Source organism: Ischnura elegans, chromosome 12 (genome assembly GCF_921293095.1).
Source record: "Ischnura elegans chromosome 12, ioIscEleg1.1, whole genome shotgun sequence".
In the NCBI taxonomy this organism is placed as follows: Eukaryota; Metazoa; Arthropoda; class Insecta; order Odonata; family Coenagrionidae; genus Ischnura; species Ischnura elegans.
This window is the reverse complement of record NC_060257.1, coordinates 44049890-44068647: the sequence shown is the minus strand read 5'-3', so window position 1 is coordinate 44068647 and position 18758 is coordinate 44049890. Positions and strand designations below refer to the sequence as shown.

At 39.4% G+C, this 18758-nt stretch overlaps 1 protein-coding gene across 1 annotated transcript in view; it reads left to right on the top strand.

Annotated features, from left to right (window-relative positions):
• LOC124168676 overlaps nucleotides 1–18758 on the top strand; it is a 164193-nt gene that overhangs the window by 126917 nt on the left and 18518 nt on the right. The window contains exons 10-14 of the mRNA XM_046546940.1: nucleotides 10506–10736; nucleotides 13110–13350; nucleotides 13793–14014; nucleotides 14461–14609; nucleotides 16158–16950. Of these exons, the coding sequence (XP_046402896.1) occupies nucleotides 10506–10736; nucleotides 13110–13350; nucleotides 13793–14014; nucleotides 14461–14609; nucleotides 16158–16950 (1636 nt within the window). The remainder of the gene's footprint in view (nucleotides 1–10505; nucleotides 10737–13109; nucleotides 13351–13792; nucleotides 14015–14460; nucleotides 14610–16157; nucleotides 16951–18758) is intronic.

The following is an 18758-nucleotide window of genomic DNA, read 5'->3' as shown; positions in this document are numbered from 1 at the left end:
GTCGCTGTAACGAAATATCGTCGTTACGAACGGTGGGTTTACGAAATTTCGGTTACGAAATAGACGTTTGCGCATTGACATGGTACCATTAGGACACTAGCCTTTAACAAAAAGAGGAGATGCGCGTACTGAGTACCCCTTATCATTAATTTGAATCTTAAATTAGAAGGGGAAAATAAATTCTTATACCGATCCGTTCGGCAAAATATCCCTTTTGACAATTACCCTGCTGGCCTTAGTACTGTAGATCTGTACCCCAGTAATGGCCATTTCCAATACTTCTGTGTTTTTTCTTATCAGCCTACCTGTGATGCGAGGAATGGGTGACTGGTATCATTTTAAAGAATGTTTTTTTTTCATTTACTTATTTGGAGATTAGTACCTATCATTTTGTTAAAATATGGGAAACTACGATTTTTCAAAGCGCAGATCGCGTAATATTACGCTCGAAGCAAATCTCGAAGGGTTTCATGCGACGTAATAATACGCCCATAGCACGAGAAGTGGTAATTCATCAACTTGACTTACTTTGGGAATGGACAACGCCTTTTCCGACTGGATAAGCTCACTCCTCTCCTAAATTTGTTTAAATTTTAGTCCGCAACCAACTTATCAGCGCCGGTTCACCGCCCTACCATCTATCCCTTTCCACCAATTTGCGGTTCCGGACGCCCGACCCGAATATTCTGCAATGTTTCCTCATTGGTGAGGACATATGCGAGGTTTAGGGCAGTGGTAGGACCTCCCACTCCTCCCGGTTGAACGACCGCGGTACCCCTAACGGACGGCCACCGCACTACGGGAGATAAGCGCGTCCCTTTAAAAAAAAAAAACAGGAGCGGAAAGCGACCATCTTTTTATTTTTTCTCTCTCCGTGAAATTTGCGGGGCGTAGCCTAAAGAGAGAGGTCCTTCCCTACGTTTAGTCTGGGCATGCAAAATGGCCGCAGGAAATAAAACCGAAACGTAGAAAACTCTTCTCTTCCGCGTGGTTAAAAAAAAAGGGACCGTATTTTTTTTTTACACACCCTCACACGTTTAAGCTTTTTTGAGAGTGTTATCATCGCCGCAATTCTCGCTGAATTCGGGAAGAGGAGGTGGGATATTAGGGAGTAAACAGTTTGGTGTAACTCCCTCCACCCCCCGTAGTGAGAGGAGCATTTGCGCAAGGTCTGTGGCGTTTTGATTATCGTCCATAAAAGTACCCTTTTTCGCGGGCAAGAGTGCAAGTTTCCCATGTTGGCCATGCGGGAGAGGGTGCTAACTCGGAGACAAGGGCCATTTGAGGGTGTTAAAGCGGCCGTTTTAAAAGCCTCCCAGCACCTACATCTCTATACGTCACCCGCCCACCTCCTCCGCCCCCTTAGCCTCTCTCCGAAAGGGACTAATCCTTGAACCCCTTCCTCTCCGCTCACCGCTGGAATCTCCCTTCGGGCCAACTTTTGTCCCGGCACGGTCGTGTGAAATTCCGGACACAACCCTTGTTCTCAGAGCGTTTCCTTATTCTTCTGGGCGTGACCGCTTTATTCTGCCTTTTATGTGTCCTCTCACCCCTCAAGGCTAGGTAAGGTTTTTTTATTAAGCTCTCAAGCAACAAGGAACTCAAAGACGCACGCCCTATGTTTATCTAATATAATTTCTTTATGATTTAGACTGTATCAATAAGCGTTACACCGGTGTTATACGAATAAGGTTAGGAGCCGCTGGACACTTAGAGGCCGCACGCTAGCCTTAGATTGCTTGAGCAATTAAGATGGGACATGTTTAGGAACAACACGGAGAACATCAGGAACCACTATGTAACCATTACATTACTATATTTACAGATCCTACAGAAGCGATAAATTAGAGTGACATTTTGCCGAACGGATAGGTATGACAATTTATTTTTCCCCCGAACCGTAAAGAGCTTAATTAATGGTATTCGTAATTAATTTTGTTTGAGTACTTGCTTTTTAACAAACTGATGGTGTCCTAAGTGCCACGTGCCTTTTTATGCGGCTCCAGTATGTAGATGTAAATGAACCCTTGTTCTCGGAGCGTTTCCGTATTCTCCTGGCCGTAACCGCTTTATTCTATGTGTTTCGTGTCCTCTCACCGCTCAAGGCTAGGTAAGGTTTTTTTTAACATCTCGAGGAACAAGGAAATCAAAGGAGAACGCCCTATGATTATCTTGTCTTATTTTTTATTTATGATTAACGTTGAATTACCGTCTTAACCATGCACTATTTTGTAAAAGTTGGGGAACTTTAACTTCTCCTGTTCTGATTTAAATTGGATCCACTCATATCTTGAAAATCGAACTCAACTGGTCTACTTGCCTTACTGTGCAGTGCGGAGTGCCAGAAGGGTCAGTATTGGGGCCTCTATTATTTAGTCTTCACATCCTTGACTTTTCAAGGAGCCTTGGACACTAAAAATACATGCTTTATGACGATAATCTCCAGATTCATTTGCATGCCTATACTAATGAATTGGCAGCCGCGATCTCCCTTGTCAATGAAGACGTTTCAGCAATCCATGCATGGAATTTTTTTTTGTTTTGAATTCCTCCAAAATATAGGCGATAATTTTTGGTAACTCTAGAATACTTGGAAGAATTAACTTTTCCCTATCCTTCGACACTAAAGTCGAGGACGCCGATATTGGATTAAGTAACTATAAGAAACCAATATATTATTTTTATTCATAATCTCTCATGGAACTATCAAATACATTAATTCTCTACTAAGCTCAATAAAACCAAATATCACCTGCAGTTACACAAATCCCTTCTTCCTATTACTACTCGTAAAAGACTTATTTCAACACTTTTCCCCCTTACGGGATTACTGCGCTTTGGTCTATGACCTTCCATTGTATTAAAGATCGAACTTCAACCGAACTTCGACGGCTTTTAAATTCTTTGAAAAATTTGTCCTTGACCTTTGTAAAGATGATCCCGTCTCCCACCATCTCCACAATTTGTTGTAGCTTAGAACCTCTTCTCGTAGGAAATATGTTTCCTTGGATCATATCTTTTCACCCTCGTTAATACTGAATACTCAGCATATTCTTTTTCCAAGCTGCTCTGCTTGCCATATATTTTATCTTAAGTCCTTAAAATTTTATTTTAAGCCTTTACTGTAAAAATTTAATTGCTCGCTCTGTCAATATTTTACAGGATATCTTCTATTTTCATGGAGAAACTTACTATTTTTCATATCCATCATATATAAAAAACTAATATAACTCTGAGTAGGTCCTGAACTCACTGTACTTGGTGCAATAATTGGTCGAAATAACTTTTAATGCGCAAGGTTACGTTAAATCTTATCGGCCTCCTGGCTCACGAGCTAAGTAAGAAGTCTTCTTCAGCGAGGCCTTTCTTTGGAGAAATTCCAGCTTTAGACACTGTGTATGACGTTTAACACATCATGCATAAGTGTAATTTCTGAATCTCCGTCGAGTACATATGAGCCAGGCACATGTTTCACCGGCCTAAGTTTGCTTCGCAACATCATTTCGTGGCACTGAAAAGTTTGTTTACGTATCCGTTGGGGGAATATCAAGGCCTTGTATTTGAGGTGTGTCTCCGCCTTCATATTACCAGAGAGCTTAGTCTGTATCCCCTTAGGGATACGGTGAGGCGGTAGTTGTTCAAGCTAGCGTGAACATTTTACTGTTCGCCCTCGTGACTGCTGTAAGACATAAGTCATCTCTGTTTTCGTGAAGTAATTTACCGTAGTTTTCACCATTAATCGTCGTTCCAAAATTGATTCTTAAGAAGGATTCTTAAGAAATATTATAAATAATGAAAAATAAAGAAAAAATTAAGCCAACATCTATTTGTCATTCAAAATATAATAATAACATTGAAAAATTGAGGTTAAAAATCTTGCAGACTGTTACCTGTACAAGGAAAATTCTGTGACACATTTTTATTTCAATGTATCCATCATAGAGGATGTCTCATTCACCGAGGTGTCAAGGATTTTCCAATTACGATGGTGATTACAGCAGTTATACCGCGAGATCTTTACTCTCCATACTAATCTCACTAACCATTGTTCTGATATCAAATTTGCACCTGCGTGCACACAATGTTCTTACGTTCTTTTGCATACGAGCACCTGAGTAAGCCCATTTTCCTGACATATGCTATTTTATAAAAATGCGTTCGATAGTTATTTAAGGTAGCGTAGTTGGACCTGCATTCTGCTTTAAGGACAATAGAAAAGGACTCTTAAACAATTTTATATCTATTGGTCATTTTTATATATTTTTGCTACTATTGCATTAGGGTTTCCGTTTATTCTTCATAGTTGAATTTGTTTTTTTTTTCCTGATACGAATACACTTGTCAGCATGTTAAATGTATTAGTACCATAGCTACCATGTTGAAGCAAATAGTATCCATTGGAAAGAAAGTGAATGTAATGAAAAACAGCTGCGTAGCCGAAAACCTGAGAGAGTAAATAGAGTGTATTGAGCCTCACATAAATCTCAGAAAATTCACATATTTTTCAGACAATTTTATCTCACCGTATGTTTAGAAGTTCAGGTCTTGAATCTGCTGGAGATTGTTTTTGTTATTTCCATTCATTATATTATAGAAAGTAGGGTAATTATCGGCTTTTTGATGATACAAAGATCACATATTTTACCCGTTTTTTCCCACAGTTCTGAAAAATTTGGTCTATCAATGTCTATTCTCGAGAGACATTTTCAAGGGCATTCTTGGGAATATAGAGGAGCCTGAAATAACTGTTAGGTTCTTTCCATATTTTTTTCCTGGATGCTCCTGGAAATTTACGTATAATTTATATCTTTCATGCAGCCTTTGTGGATAACCTACCTTTTATGGTTGTTAGTCCCTCGATGTTACTTTCATGCCAATTAGCAGTGAAAGTGGTACTTAAGCTGAAATGGTTCAGAGGGTGGGACCAAACTGCCCTTCTGCTCCGTTACCATCCAAGATCGTATTTGGCTAAATGAACAGCATAAGGTTCTCTAGAGATTTGAACATCATAGCCATTACACTATCCCTTATTGTTACTCATTGTGCACCTCAGTAAAAAGAGAAGAGTATCAGTAAAATCCAACTAATCCCAAGATCTATTTATTAATCGAATAAATTGGATAGCATGGAAACATTAATGGTAAAAATCTTGAAGACTATCCAGACATTGATACATTTTTATTGTAATGCATCCATCATAAAAGATGTTTTATTCACCGAGATGCCAAGGGATTTTCAATTACGACTGTGAATTTATGAGGCGACATTTGTACCCTCCTTATCATTTATCTTCACTCCTATTGTAAAACGAGGGGAATGAATTTGAAATTGAGATTACCGGCACTAGTGAGAGTCTTAATAGGATATGCGTAACTTTATTCTTGACTGCACTGTTCTTATACTTGAAACTTTTATCTTAATCCGTGGTGTCCACTTAAATTGGGTGAAAAGGTTATTCGTGGTCTTAGAACACTTTTCTACAATATTATTTTCGATTTCACTATTTCTTCGCAAAATCCATCATGGACAGTGAATACTATCGTCAAACAGTGTTAGCTGCGGCTAATAATGGATATAGTATATTTCGATGAATGTATTTGCAAAATCAGATTGATATTATGAGTAAAATAAGTCCTTTTGTATGGTTACAGACATGAAAAATCATTTGGTGATTAAAAAAGTGATTTATTTATTAAGTAAAATGTGTGGGCATTGATAAGTATCCCCAAATTTATTGAATTAAATTATTAGAGCTTATATGTAGAGATATAATCAATGCCACTTAAAATCTCAGTCACCACTTGTAGTATGTAATTGAATACCTTAAAATCCAGTGGTTATTTTCTGATTCGAATTTTTACTTTATTTTTTATATTCAACTCAGAAAACAGCTCTATTTGCCCTTTACATCGGCTATTTGTACTTTGACGAGTAATAACGGACGACCACGAACAACCATTCCCTGGTTAGAGGTTAACAATGGCGGCGAAAAACCAACCCACGATATTCTGTTTGGCAGGCGAGAACCATATCCCATCGCCGCCGGTTCCTTGGTGGATAGTCAGCGGAATTCTATTTGGCTCAAGAAAAGTTGGAAATTTTGATATACCCAGAATGTTATGCGGTATTCAGGGTCTAAGGACAGTGGTTAACATCCCGGCCTTCTGAGTTGGCAAGTTTTCTCGATGCTGACAGCTGATTGCGGTCAAGAGTGTGTGGAACTGAGTTGTCGCCTGTAGTCAAAACCTCCTCTACCATACCAAATGGCTTGAGAAGGGTTTTATCTATATGCTGTGACACTCTCTTCCGACGAGACGAGATATGACAAACGTCATGGAATTGACCCCCTCTAAAATAGCCTGAACCCTAGGAAAAATCGTCGACACACTAAATTTTCTATCTATGACAGTATTGCCAACAATTCTCATGCCTCTGTTTTTTGGGAGAATTTGGGGGCCAATAAAACGACTTTTCGAATCTACATAACTTGGTCCGTCAAAAAATAATTTTCAGACCTATCGGAGCATTCTTAATTTTGTGCAAATAGTGACTAACCAGAAAAGGCCGCAGCCCTTTTCCGGGGGTTTCAGGGGGCCTTTTCAACGAACGAAAACGGGTTAGTATATAGGGGTACCGAAAATAGATGCTAAAATGTGTACCTCCAGTCTTTATTTGAATATCTTACATTTTTACTAGCGCAATTGATGCCTAAGAAAGTAATCACAATCGTTATACGGTAAAATATTCTTGTAGTGTAGGTCAAATGTATATGATGCAAAAAAGTTGTTAGCCAACGTTTCAGTTTATATAACGATCATCAGGGCTATCAGTGAAAAACATGAGAACAGTATAAAATACAATTATAAACAATATTTTTCCATAAATAAATGTTACAGTTTTTTACAATAATATATATTTTTTTTAATATATAAGTTGAGAATGCACAAAAAATTTTGACATTTGTATTTTTTTGTGTATTCTCCTCTTAAATATTTTTTTAATTCGATATAATTTAATTTTTAATTTATAATTCTTTTTAATTCTATTATAATTAAATTAATTTAACTAAAAAAACTCTTTAGTAACATTTATTTATTTAAAAATATTGTATATCCTTGTATATTATATTGTTCTCATTTTTTTCATTCACAGCCCTGATGATAGTTTCAAATAAACTGAAACATTGCCTAACAACTATTTTGCATCATATACATTTGACCTATACTCCAAGAGTATTTTACCATTAATTAATGAGGTAAAAAAATAAGAAGAAAAAAATTAATCATTATATGGTGTCAGCAAGCACTAAGCACTAAAATCACAACGTTAATACACCATAAATCCTGTGTCTCCCAATGCTTGATGCAGACCAGGGTCAATATTAATAATATTTAATTCTCCGTAAAAATTTTTAAAGACAGAAATACGAGTACAGATTAGAACTTTATTATTACCCTGAGGCTTTTGCCTGTTAAGGAGATGAACTTAAGAAAACAATCGTAATTCTTTGTATCATTTAGCTGACTGAAAAGTCTTCTAGATGAATCTTATTTAATTTTTACCGTACCAACATTTACCGTGACTGTATAATTTTTATTATGATAATTTTATTCTAAAGCGAAGTGTGTGAGATTTCCTGTGCCGGATAAAATACACAGTGGCGCAGATAAATGGGATAGTTTAAAAGAAAATTAGAGGGAGAAAAAGGAAATTAAGTGTCAAATAATGTGATTGATGGCAATTTTCCAATTGGGATTGTAGACGTAAAAAATTATAGGTCATATCACTACGGAATCATAGATTTCCATTGCCGTGTAAAATATAGAGTAGCGCAGAAAATTTTTCATTTACAAAGATCCGGTCAGTAGGAAATTATATTTTTTAAAGCTGGACAAAAGGATAATGAATGATTTAATGGCCTAAGTGATAATTTTTTTAACTTCTTTGGCTTAGAAAGGGATTAGATGCCTTATGAGAAAGCTGGGGTTAAATGCGATATCCTTAAATGATTGTGACTTAAAATGCTTATGAGCGTTGAGAAATTGCATATGCTGCAGGATGCGTATACGTGCTATTAGTAAGACCGCGAGGTATGTTAAAGAGTGTAATTTATTGTGCGTCCATTACAAGTGTTATTAACAATTTTTTTATAGCTAATAAAAATTCAACCGCAAGTATTAATAGAATTAAATTACACGTTTAGTTCACCATTAAAGTTATTTCTTGCTCGTTGGTCCAGAGAAAAAAAGTCTGTCGCTTTCATCATCGAGCCAAAACATTCTAACCATAAGAAAAGTTAAAACTCTAAATCCTGTTCCACATGTAGGCCGGGGGATTATGTGAATCGTAGGATATTATGCGAAAAACTTCAATAATGTTAATATGTCTCTCAAAAAAACATTTCATTCTCAATCAAACATGCCCATCAATTTTTAATGTTGTGGCATAGCTTTTCATTTTTAAAAGTACAGGAGATAGTTATGCTGGTATATAAGGGTCTGTTCATAAATTTTATTCGAAAATATTTAGACATTGGTGATTACACAACCATGTGGAATATTTTTCGCGGAAATACCTGTAAGTAAGTTTAAATTATAACTTAATTCTACGCTAAATATTTGATTTCTGACCCATTTGGAAATAAATGAATTCATCGGATACCGTAACATTATCCGAAACTTTGTGTTGCCGTCAGTCAATATATAAAAGATAAATTTACACCCTTTCCTATTGTGCTTTGTCATTATTTGAGTGGTCATGAAATTAAAATGACCGTAGGGTAGAATAAGCGATCCAGACTCAAATGTTAGCGGATATCCGGAAATTCCGTCAAATTCGCGTTTCATTTTTTCCCCCAGTTTTCAATCAAACTAAGCTTCCTTTTGTCCTCCTATGGATTATAACTCCCTTCGATCATCCATGAATGATTTTCGAGCTCAGTCAATATATTTTCCACGGTGTTTTAACTTTTTTTAAGCTTCCACCGCTCATGACAATGGTTCAGTAATCACTACAGGGAGAGATGATAAGGGAGATATTGGTGAAAGGGTAGAGAATCTCTTGAAACATGTCGAGAGGAGATCTACAAGCGTGCTATCTGAAATTTCCTCTCCCTTCCTTGTGTTGAATGCTGGAAAATTGAACGGAATTCATTATTGAATGCGTGATATTCACGTCTAGCCAGCGTCAAACTGTGCTAAACTCATGGTGCAATTCGGGGTACCGATTGAGGCTTTACATGAATATTTTCATCGCAGGATTCCAAATGCGATGTAAATTCAGCCGGCGTATTATTAGATTAGCATTGCCTCCTTCATGACTTTAGTGAACAAGGTAATACTTTTAGTGAAATAAGTTAACGTCGGGAAAGAGTATGTTACACGCTTGGTAATATTCCTATTTTGATCCTTTTAGATTTTATTCGGGTTATTTTGAGTAATTAGAGTAATTTTTAGTAATTTATTCAGTTATTTATTGAGCTTATTTTATCAAGCTAGTTTATTTTTTAAAGGTATAAATTTCTACATTATAATTTCATAATTGTCAAATAAATTCATTCTTTTAGACTATTTGCCATCAAATTAAACGTGAGAATTTCACTAAGTTACCCTTTTTGTTTTTTTTTCATGTCATAAATAACATACTACCTCTGTAATGTCATGAATAAAAGCATCATTTTTTTCTTTTACTTCCTATATCTTTTAACCTATGCTACATATATTAACTATTCTTTTGACACTGCATTAAAACTTTTTTATTTATAGGAAGAGCACTAGAGTATAGATCTTGGTAATCTTACTATAAAACTTTGCTACGATGATTGCTTTTCTTTTTAACGGAATTAAAATCGTGGAAAGCACTAACATACTACGATAATATCTGTTATACTTATAATATGACTTTTTTGATTTGAATTACATTATTCTTGGGAAAATTACACGTTGGAACTTTTCCAACAAGGGGTTTGTTTAAGCATTGATTCTGAGTAGTTCACTAATACTAGAGAATAATTTTTCACTACCTCAAGTGTCTATTTATGTGCAGCTCTATTATATTCTGCGTATAACTTAACCCATTTGGGTAAATAACCTGATTCTTCGGCCTGTATCGATTTTCCTTAAGGTAAATATCCAGAGAATCGCCTGTGGTATAATTGCCTTTGTTGCATTTTAAAATTGATATCTGACGAATAAATATTATGTTAAAAAAATAAATATTAACAACCAAAGCAATTATTATTATATCTCATCAAAAATAAATTCATGAATCATGTAATAAAATTCCACATTAAATGAAATAATAAGCAAATGAAAACTTAAAAAATAAAAAAGGGATTTCGGTCATTGGTGATTGCCGTATAAGAGGCGGATGGGTTGAACTGCCGCATAATTTTAGAGCCATTCAAAATTGCCTGTAAAACCAGGAAATCTCAAATTTCTTTGAAACTTTGGGAAAATTTTAATTTATATCTGTCGTTACTCTATTTTTCCTTCTTCGCATTACAGGGTTTGGTTGTCTGTGCTCAAATTCCACGTGGCCCCAGACCCACTGCCTCGGGCGAATACCGGTGGTGGCACCACCTCCCGGAGTGGGGACGCTTCCTCCGAACTGGATTGTACTAGCTCCCTGGCAGTGTGGGACGGTCCCCTCGGTGGGGAACCACCTCCCGGTGGCCCTCCCAGGTGGAGGGGTTCCCCAGGAACCCCCTGGGATCCATCGTGTCCTCATGGATTTTGGTAAGTCAAAGAAAGTCATTCCATTCCGTCATAGGGTGGTTTCGTATTTTTTTTAACTGCCCAAATCGAAAGATTATTACTTTTGGAGTACATATTTCACGCTTTTAGATTTTTAAATGACTATATATATTTTTCGCGATTAAATGAAAAGTGAAAATTTTCAAGCTCGCGAAAACTAAGTATGGATGCTGAGAAAAGCCCGTGTGACATCATTCTGGTTCCAGCTGCCGCCGAGTGAGGTCAACTTGGTGCGAGGCTATGAGCGCCGATACGATGTTGGCTAGGAGGTAGCCCTTGGCTTAAATAAGCATTAATAATATCCTATCAAATGAAGGGAACTTTCCGACCATAGGCAGTTTTAATAGGTGACTATTAAGAAATGTTTCCCTGAACTCTGTGCCACATGCATGCATTGGTAATCTCAGACGATGTAAAACTCCTGACTACTCGTATAGAATCTAGGTCCCTGAGACATCACGTGGAGTGGAATCGCATGGGCGCCAATCTGGCCTTTTTCAAATGAGGTTAAAATTGACCATTAACATTCATCTAAACTGGGATTTCTAATTCCAAATAATTTGTATATTATGAATACACAAATGTTGGGTAACGAATGGATTCAGAAGGGGAAGATCCACAACCCATCAAGTTCTGAGGGTCCTTCATCATTGATGAATGCTTTAAAACAAAAATGGTGACTATAGGAATCTTCCTGGATGTTAGAAATGCATTCGACGAAGTATGGCACGATGGGCTACTGCATAAACTTGAACAAACGAGTTTTCCTAGATGGGCACTACTTTTGATAGACTCGCACCTTAAGAATAGGACATTTCAAGTCAACTGGAATGGAAACCTAAGTGAGGAAAAAGACATAGCCGCAGGCGTCCCACAAGGATCTGTTTTGGGCCCAACTTTATTCAACCTGTATATGAAAGACTTTCCTGTAGATGACAATTGGATGACTAACCGTGCTCTATATGCCGACGACGTTTGCCTCTTGGCCAGAAGTAAAAATTGGACGCTGGCAAAAGAGTATGATCAAGACTCACTCGACGAAGCCACTAAGTGGTACAGAAAATGGAGGCTTGAGCTCAATCAATCTAAGACGCAGGTAGTTGCCTTCCACCGACCTGGGATCAACATCGACACAGGCAGAGCTTTAAGAATCGGAAAACAGCCCATTAAATGGCAAAGCTGCGCAAAGTATCTCGTAATAAAAATCGACGAGAAACTAAACATGAGAGATCATGTTAGCCACATAATCATGAAAACATTTATGACGCAAGCCAATCTCTCTGGCATAATAACTAGCCCGGAGACGCCAAAAAGAAATTAAAGTACACATGTACTCAATGTACATAAGACCCATACTTTTGTGTGCTGCTGCAGCTTGGTTTGGCCGATTACGGAAGGAATCGCTAAAAAAACTGGAAGTGAAAGAAAGAAAATGCCTTCGTTCAATTTTCTCCACAAGGAATTATGTTAAAAACGAGGAGGTCTATAGATTTAGTGGATTAACACCAATAATTAACGTCATAGAGAAACAGATCGCCGACTACAATATAGCGATATCAACGAGCGAACACGAGGAAATTCGTTCCCTCGCATCGCAAGGACAGTGCCGACGTCATGCGGCGGTCTACGAGCTAAAACTTACGAAAAGTAAGCTCGCTTACTTATTCAAGGACACTTCTGACGTGTATTAGTAGCCAGCGAAGCGGAACTTGTAAAAATAACAATGAGCACTTAGCAGGAAGCTAGTGACAAGACATGGAGGACAAGTGTGAAGAGTGCACACCAACCCCGAAAATTCTGCGATGCCGCAGAAAGAGACTCAGTGACGATGGGTAACGAATCGCAATCAATGCGTTTCCTTTTCTTTGATGAAGGAAATTACCCTATTGGCATGGATATCCTCATTTAAGGTTCCAAAATCTCCATTCTTCCGGTGCTACCGCGGCTGGTTGTTTGTTGATGACAACAGTTTCGCTAGCACTGCTGCTAGCGTCTTCAAGTCGAAGATGCCGGTCCACGATTTTTGTCCTCCTTATATAGGGGCTCATTCCCTCCAGTTGTGGCTGCTGCTCTCTCATTGATCTTTTTGAGTAGTCTCCTCTAATTGGCATCCAAGTGGTAGCCGTCGTTCCTATTAAAAGTGTCCGTCTGAGCTATTTCAATTGATTCTCGGATAAGTAATAATGTGGAACATATGTATGCATACCACATATTGTTTCACTTTATTAAAATTTCGTATTATAATTTTCACATTATATATTTCACACATTGTATCATATAGAATGAATTGCGTTATGTTCTGATATATCCGTTAGTTATTATTTCCCCCTTTACTCCTGCTTGTGTTAACTTTAGTGGTGGTCACCGGCCATCTCCCGCGGGGCCCTTCGCCAACGCCTCGGCACAATCATCCTCGCTTTTGGCCAAGTACTGCCCCACGGCCTCTGCATCTTCGCCCCCGCCACCCCTTGCGCCCTCCTCAACGGCTCCTGCACGACCACCATCCTGCGAGCACGCCCTCCTGGCCAACGGAACGAGACTTGTCCGGCCCTGCTCCACCAGGGCCCGCCCGGGACCCTTCCAGCCACAGCCCAAGGTGAGTAATGTCTCTGTCAGCACAATAAAAACTTGAGGTGTTATTTTCGTACGAAAATCGAGTTGACTTTGCTAAGTTTTATCGGGTTTCCAACCGAATAATAGAATTCTCCTGGGCGAAAGAAAATGTTCAAAATTGAAGTAGAAAAATCGAGTTTGGATCGAAACTCGAAGATCATGGCTCGATCTCTTATTTCTCGATCTTTGACCATTAACACTCAATTTTCGGTTAAAATGGAAAATGTAGCAATGCAGAACATTTAGTGCATTGCATATGGTCTTGGAAGTCTCAATCCGCAATACTGTAGTTACACTCGATCGCAGCTTGGAGCACCACTATTGGCTTGCAGGTAAAATTTTGTCTGTCATGTAGAGAAAGTTTAGGCTTCGGTTCTAATCTAGCCTTTGTTTCATGTTTCCCCTCTAAACGTGTCCACAATTAGCAACAGCCGCCGCCTCCGCCCATAGTGGAGGGCATATGGCGCGGTCCAGGCCTTCGTCCAGAGGCAATCATCGGCACCATCGGCGACCCACCTCGAACAACGCCCAAAGAAGGCTTCCTCTCCTCCGGCCGGGACATGCACGTGCAGATGGTCGCGGCCGAGTCCACAGCCCTGCGACCAGTCGCCTTCGCCGCCTCCTACGAGTTTGTCGACATCTCACAGGTAAGCCTCTTCTCAATCCTTCACTCATTCGAGGGGATCGGGTAGGTGTGGTTGTTAAGAGTACTGCTTCACACCCGATCCCTACTTTAGTGCTGGATGAAGTGCAACTCACCTTCAGCATTCCGTCCATCAGGTGGGACGTTAAGCCCCGAGTTCATTTTCTGCCTTTCGATGAAAGTAGACTAATGCCGACGCCGGGTTTTTCTCCGGGGATCGGTGTGATGTGGTTATTACCTGACCCCTACTTGAGTGCTACATGAAGGACAACTCTTCTTCAGTACCCCATCCGTCGAGTGGGACTATAAGCCCTCAGTCTCCTTGATGCCTTTCGATAAAATTAAGCTTATTCCGACGCCGGGTTTCTCTCCAGAGGATGTTTGTTGTTCAATCTTCTTTTTCAAACATTTGTAAAACTGAATCTTTAACTTTTTGTCCTTTATTAATAGGACGGGGAGGCTTTTGGCGATGGTCAGTGTTCCCGGAGGTTCTCCAGTCGTCCACCTGCGTCGCTAGTGACGGTCCCATCGTCACCTCAAAGGTTTACTGCTCCCAGGAACGTTTTCCTGTACGGGAGAGGTGGATCCACTAACCTAAGGTAATGTCCTTAGCTCCTTTTCGTAAAAAGATTTTCACATACCTGTCCTCCACCATAGTGGTCTTTGCTTCCAATAGCTGGTCAAATATTGAGTGACATTTGGTTGTTTTTAATTCATGACTTTTCGCGATCTCTTCGATTAATTACTTTATATTGCCTCTTAGAAGATATATCAAATATTGCACTTGCCTTAGCAAAATGTTATTTAATGTTTTTTAGTACTTATCGATAGATAAGTACCAACAACTAGAAATATCAATAGATCATGTTTATATGCTCTACGGAGAACTTGTAAGTAATAATGTAAGGTTAGCCAATGTTGGCTTAAAAATACATTTATATCGGTTATTAAAGATAAAAGGGAAGATAAATTTGGCATTTGGTTTTACTCTCCGGTCTGAAGCTCCGATTTTTGTGGATAAGATATCTGATGTAGTGACGTTGACTAGTTTTTCCAAGGCTATCAGAAGTGATGGTATAAACATGAAATTATCCATTGCATGAGTGGAGTTAGTCTATAAATTTAGTTTTTAATTTTATCTTTCCGATCCTAGAAGCAGATTCGTTCGCATAAGACTTGACGTAGATTTTTTAGTCAGACCCAAAATACGCATCGAAATCTCTTTCGCACACCGTTGTTGTTTTATCTTTTTCGCAAAGATTTACTCGTTCAAAAATTAAGTTACCGTCATGGGTTTGTTTATCTCTCCATCTCCAGGGTTTTCGCTGTGTTGGATGCCAGAGGTTGACGGTCAATCTCTGACAACCAACGCGGTGAAAATCCGAAAATGGAAGAGACCTTCGAATTCAGAACGCCACGAAAACTGCGAGCCAACACCATCCTGAAATGTTTCGGATGTATAGAATACACCTTTTTCTACATTTTCTGTGTCTTCCATAAAACATTTTTACACATTAGAAATTAATGAAGCATAATATTAGACTATTAGATACAGAAATATCGATGGCTAAGTTCTAACAACACGGTTCTCAAAAATAGCAACTTTTCAGGAGAGCAAAATAAAACTATTTATTTTTTAATTGTATATAATTTTAAATACACCAACGGATGAAGTTCGCTATGAAAAAATATTTGACTTAGCCGGGATTCGAACCCGGATCTCCCGATTTCATGGCGAACTGCATCCGTTGGTGTATTTAACTTTCCACCCGTGCGCGTGACTGCTTACAAAGTCCCTGTAGTGCTTTGTATATAATTTTACTTGAAATAAAAAACAAAAAATACATAAAACTGAAAAAGAAGCATTAATTTGCAAACAAAGTGTATTTTTGCTTGCATATTATTTTTTATGAACAGTATTAGCAGTATTAACTCAGACCGGCCAAATTTTGAGGTACGTATAGTTTGAACTTATCCATCGATATGTAGACATGGTTTTACTTGATATTACAAGGAATTTTTAAGATGATTTTTTTTCAAGTGTTAAACGAGTAATTGGTATATCAGGAACAAAGTCCATTTAAGCGCAAGGGAAACATTTTACTGATATTCCTTTTAACTGATATTTCTTCCTCCATGTACGTCAGCTGTACGTACCGCTTCGAGGTTCAAGAAGGGGAGCGAGTGAGGATCACCGTAGTCCGTCTCCTAACCGGCACCCGACCCCTCCTCGGGGCTGGCGGCGGTCGCGGACGCGGTGGCCGTCCGCCCCCGCCAGTACAACCCTCCGTGCCCGGCGAGGGAGGGTGCATCACGGCATACGAACCCATCGGACCGCACCACCGCTGCATAGCCTCCAACCGACCCTCCAGACCACCGCACGTGCGACTCCTCCTGGCGGACCTCCCTTGGCCGGACGACGGGCTTCCGGTGACCAGGCACTGCCTCTGCTCGGACATACCAGAGCGGAGCTTGCCTGGTGGCACGAGTACGGCTGCACCGCCGACTACGACAACCGCCGCGACAACCTCGTCACCAACGTCGCCTGGGACGCCTTCGTCCTCCTCTCCGCGGCCCACCACGAGCACCAAGGCACCGCCGACCACTCGGCCGCCTCCCCCATCGCCGTTCGAGCCATTCTCGTACACCTCCGCACCGTCCCGGGCCGTGGAGGTGCGGTTCTCGGCCATTGGGATGGGCGCGGCCCATGATCCGGACAGCGTCTTCTTCGAGGCGGACGTGGAGTTCGTCCGCGTGGAGGAGGGTGGGTTCTTCCCGACGAGGCAGGACGCGGGGCTTGGCAAGGGGAAGGTGGTGCCGACCGGAAGGGCGAGGCGGCGGAAGTGCGAGGCGATGAGCCGCCGCAAGTTCACGGGGCCGTCCGGTGAGCTCACGGTGCGGATACCCAAGCCGTCTCAAGGGGAGGACCTGGAGCAGACGGTGAGTTGGACTGATGTCCCGTTTACACTACGATCGTAGCGACGTTGATCCGTACGCGCGTAACCTCAAAACGTCGTGTAAAAGCGCAGAGTTACCATCGTAGGCCGTAGTACCTAACACTGCCGAACTTACGATGGTTAGCGATAGTGCGCCAAGAAAAAAGAGTTAGGAGATGAAGATCGATGCATATACGATTCTTTCGCGCCGTTTTAATTTTGATACGATAATTGATGTTTCATAAATAACTCTAATATATCAAAGATATATGGCAACGATTGAAGACATTATTAAGCAGGTAATGGAAGGACGTGAGGGGAAAGTTTTTTCTGATGTCCTATTCACCAAATGATATCGGATATTCTATTACTATACCAGTTTTATGCATTTCTTATTTACAAGTTAACCCATAACCATGTATCCTTACATTATAATCCTTATATTCACAGTCGAAGGAAAATAACAAACATACACAAAATGTTAATCAATTAAATCATTGTATACAGGATTTCACGATAAAATTCGCCAGAAATAACTATAATATTTAGATGAGGGCATGGAGAAATCAATACTTGCGCCGAATCAAGCCGAAATCAAAGCCTTTTCTAGTTAAATAATAATAACAATTTACACTGTCTTTAATGCGTGAATATTCTTGAATGTTTTGACATATTCTCTCGAAGAATCTAGATTCTTAAAGGCTTCACGGACTGTTATGACTATTTTCGTTTTACCTCATCATTCTGGATAGCTGGGAGTTGAAGACATAATTTGCTCTATGGTAATTAAAAAAAAGCAGGTGAGGATTTGTATAGTTATGACGGGATCCATTAAAATTTACTTATAAAGGAGATAGGAACAATCTAAATAGTATAGGTTCGAAGATTTTCGCGGCGTTGGTTAGATGATCTTTCCATTCTATTCGGGTTTCTTCACCGCGTTTGTTGTATTTTAAAGACAACAGTTTGACCTGAAGACGCCGACTGTAACGCCGGCGAAACTGTTGTCTTTAAAATACAACAAACGCGGTGAAGAAACCCGAATAGAATGGAAAGATAATCTAAATAGTAATTGATGATTTTGTAGAGGAATAGGCCTTTGTTGGAGGATCCTTTGTAGTGCAAGAGTTCTAAAATTGACTTGGGAAAGAATATATTAAGTATTGCAATCAGACAGTGAGATTCCTAAATCGTAATTATTTAATTTGAGAAATTTATTTTGGACACGTTCAAGCCGGATTAAGTCGATATTATAATAAAGTGACCAGTTAACAATATATTCCAATTTGGAACGTAGCAAAGCGACAAATTTACTGTCTTTACCGCATGAATATTGTTAAAATTTGGACCGATTCCCATAATGAATCCTACATTCTTTAAAGTTTTACCAACAGTTCGGTCTATCTTTAGTTATAGCACATGAAAACATTAATATTCTTTTGCTTCTCAATTTCTAGGATTTCAATTTTCTCACGCAGTCACGTCGTCAGTTGTTTTCTGACACAATTCCCCAACGAGGGTAGCACTGAGTTACGATGGTAACTTTTAGACGTGTAAACGTGCAGTAGTCCCGATCAACGTCGATGCGATCGTAGTGTAAACGGGGCATGACGCGATGGTAGACGCGGTTACTTTTTTTGTTGTGGATAAGATCTCTGATATAGTGACGTTGACTGGTTTTTCCAAGGCTATCAGTAGTGATGGTATAAACATGAAATTATCCATTGCATAAGTGGAGTTAGTCTATAAATTTAGTTTTTAATTTTATCTTTCCGGTCTTAGAAGCAGATTCGTTCGCATAAGACTTGACGT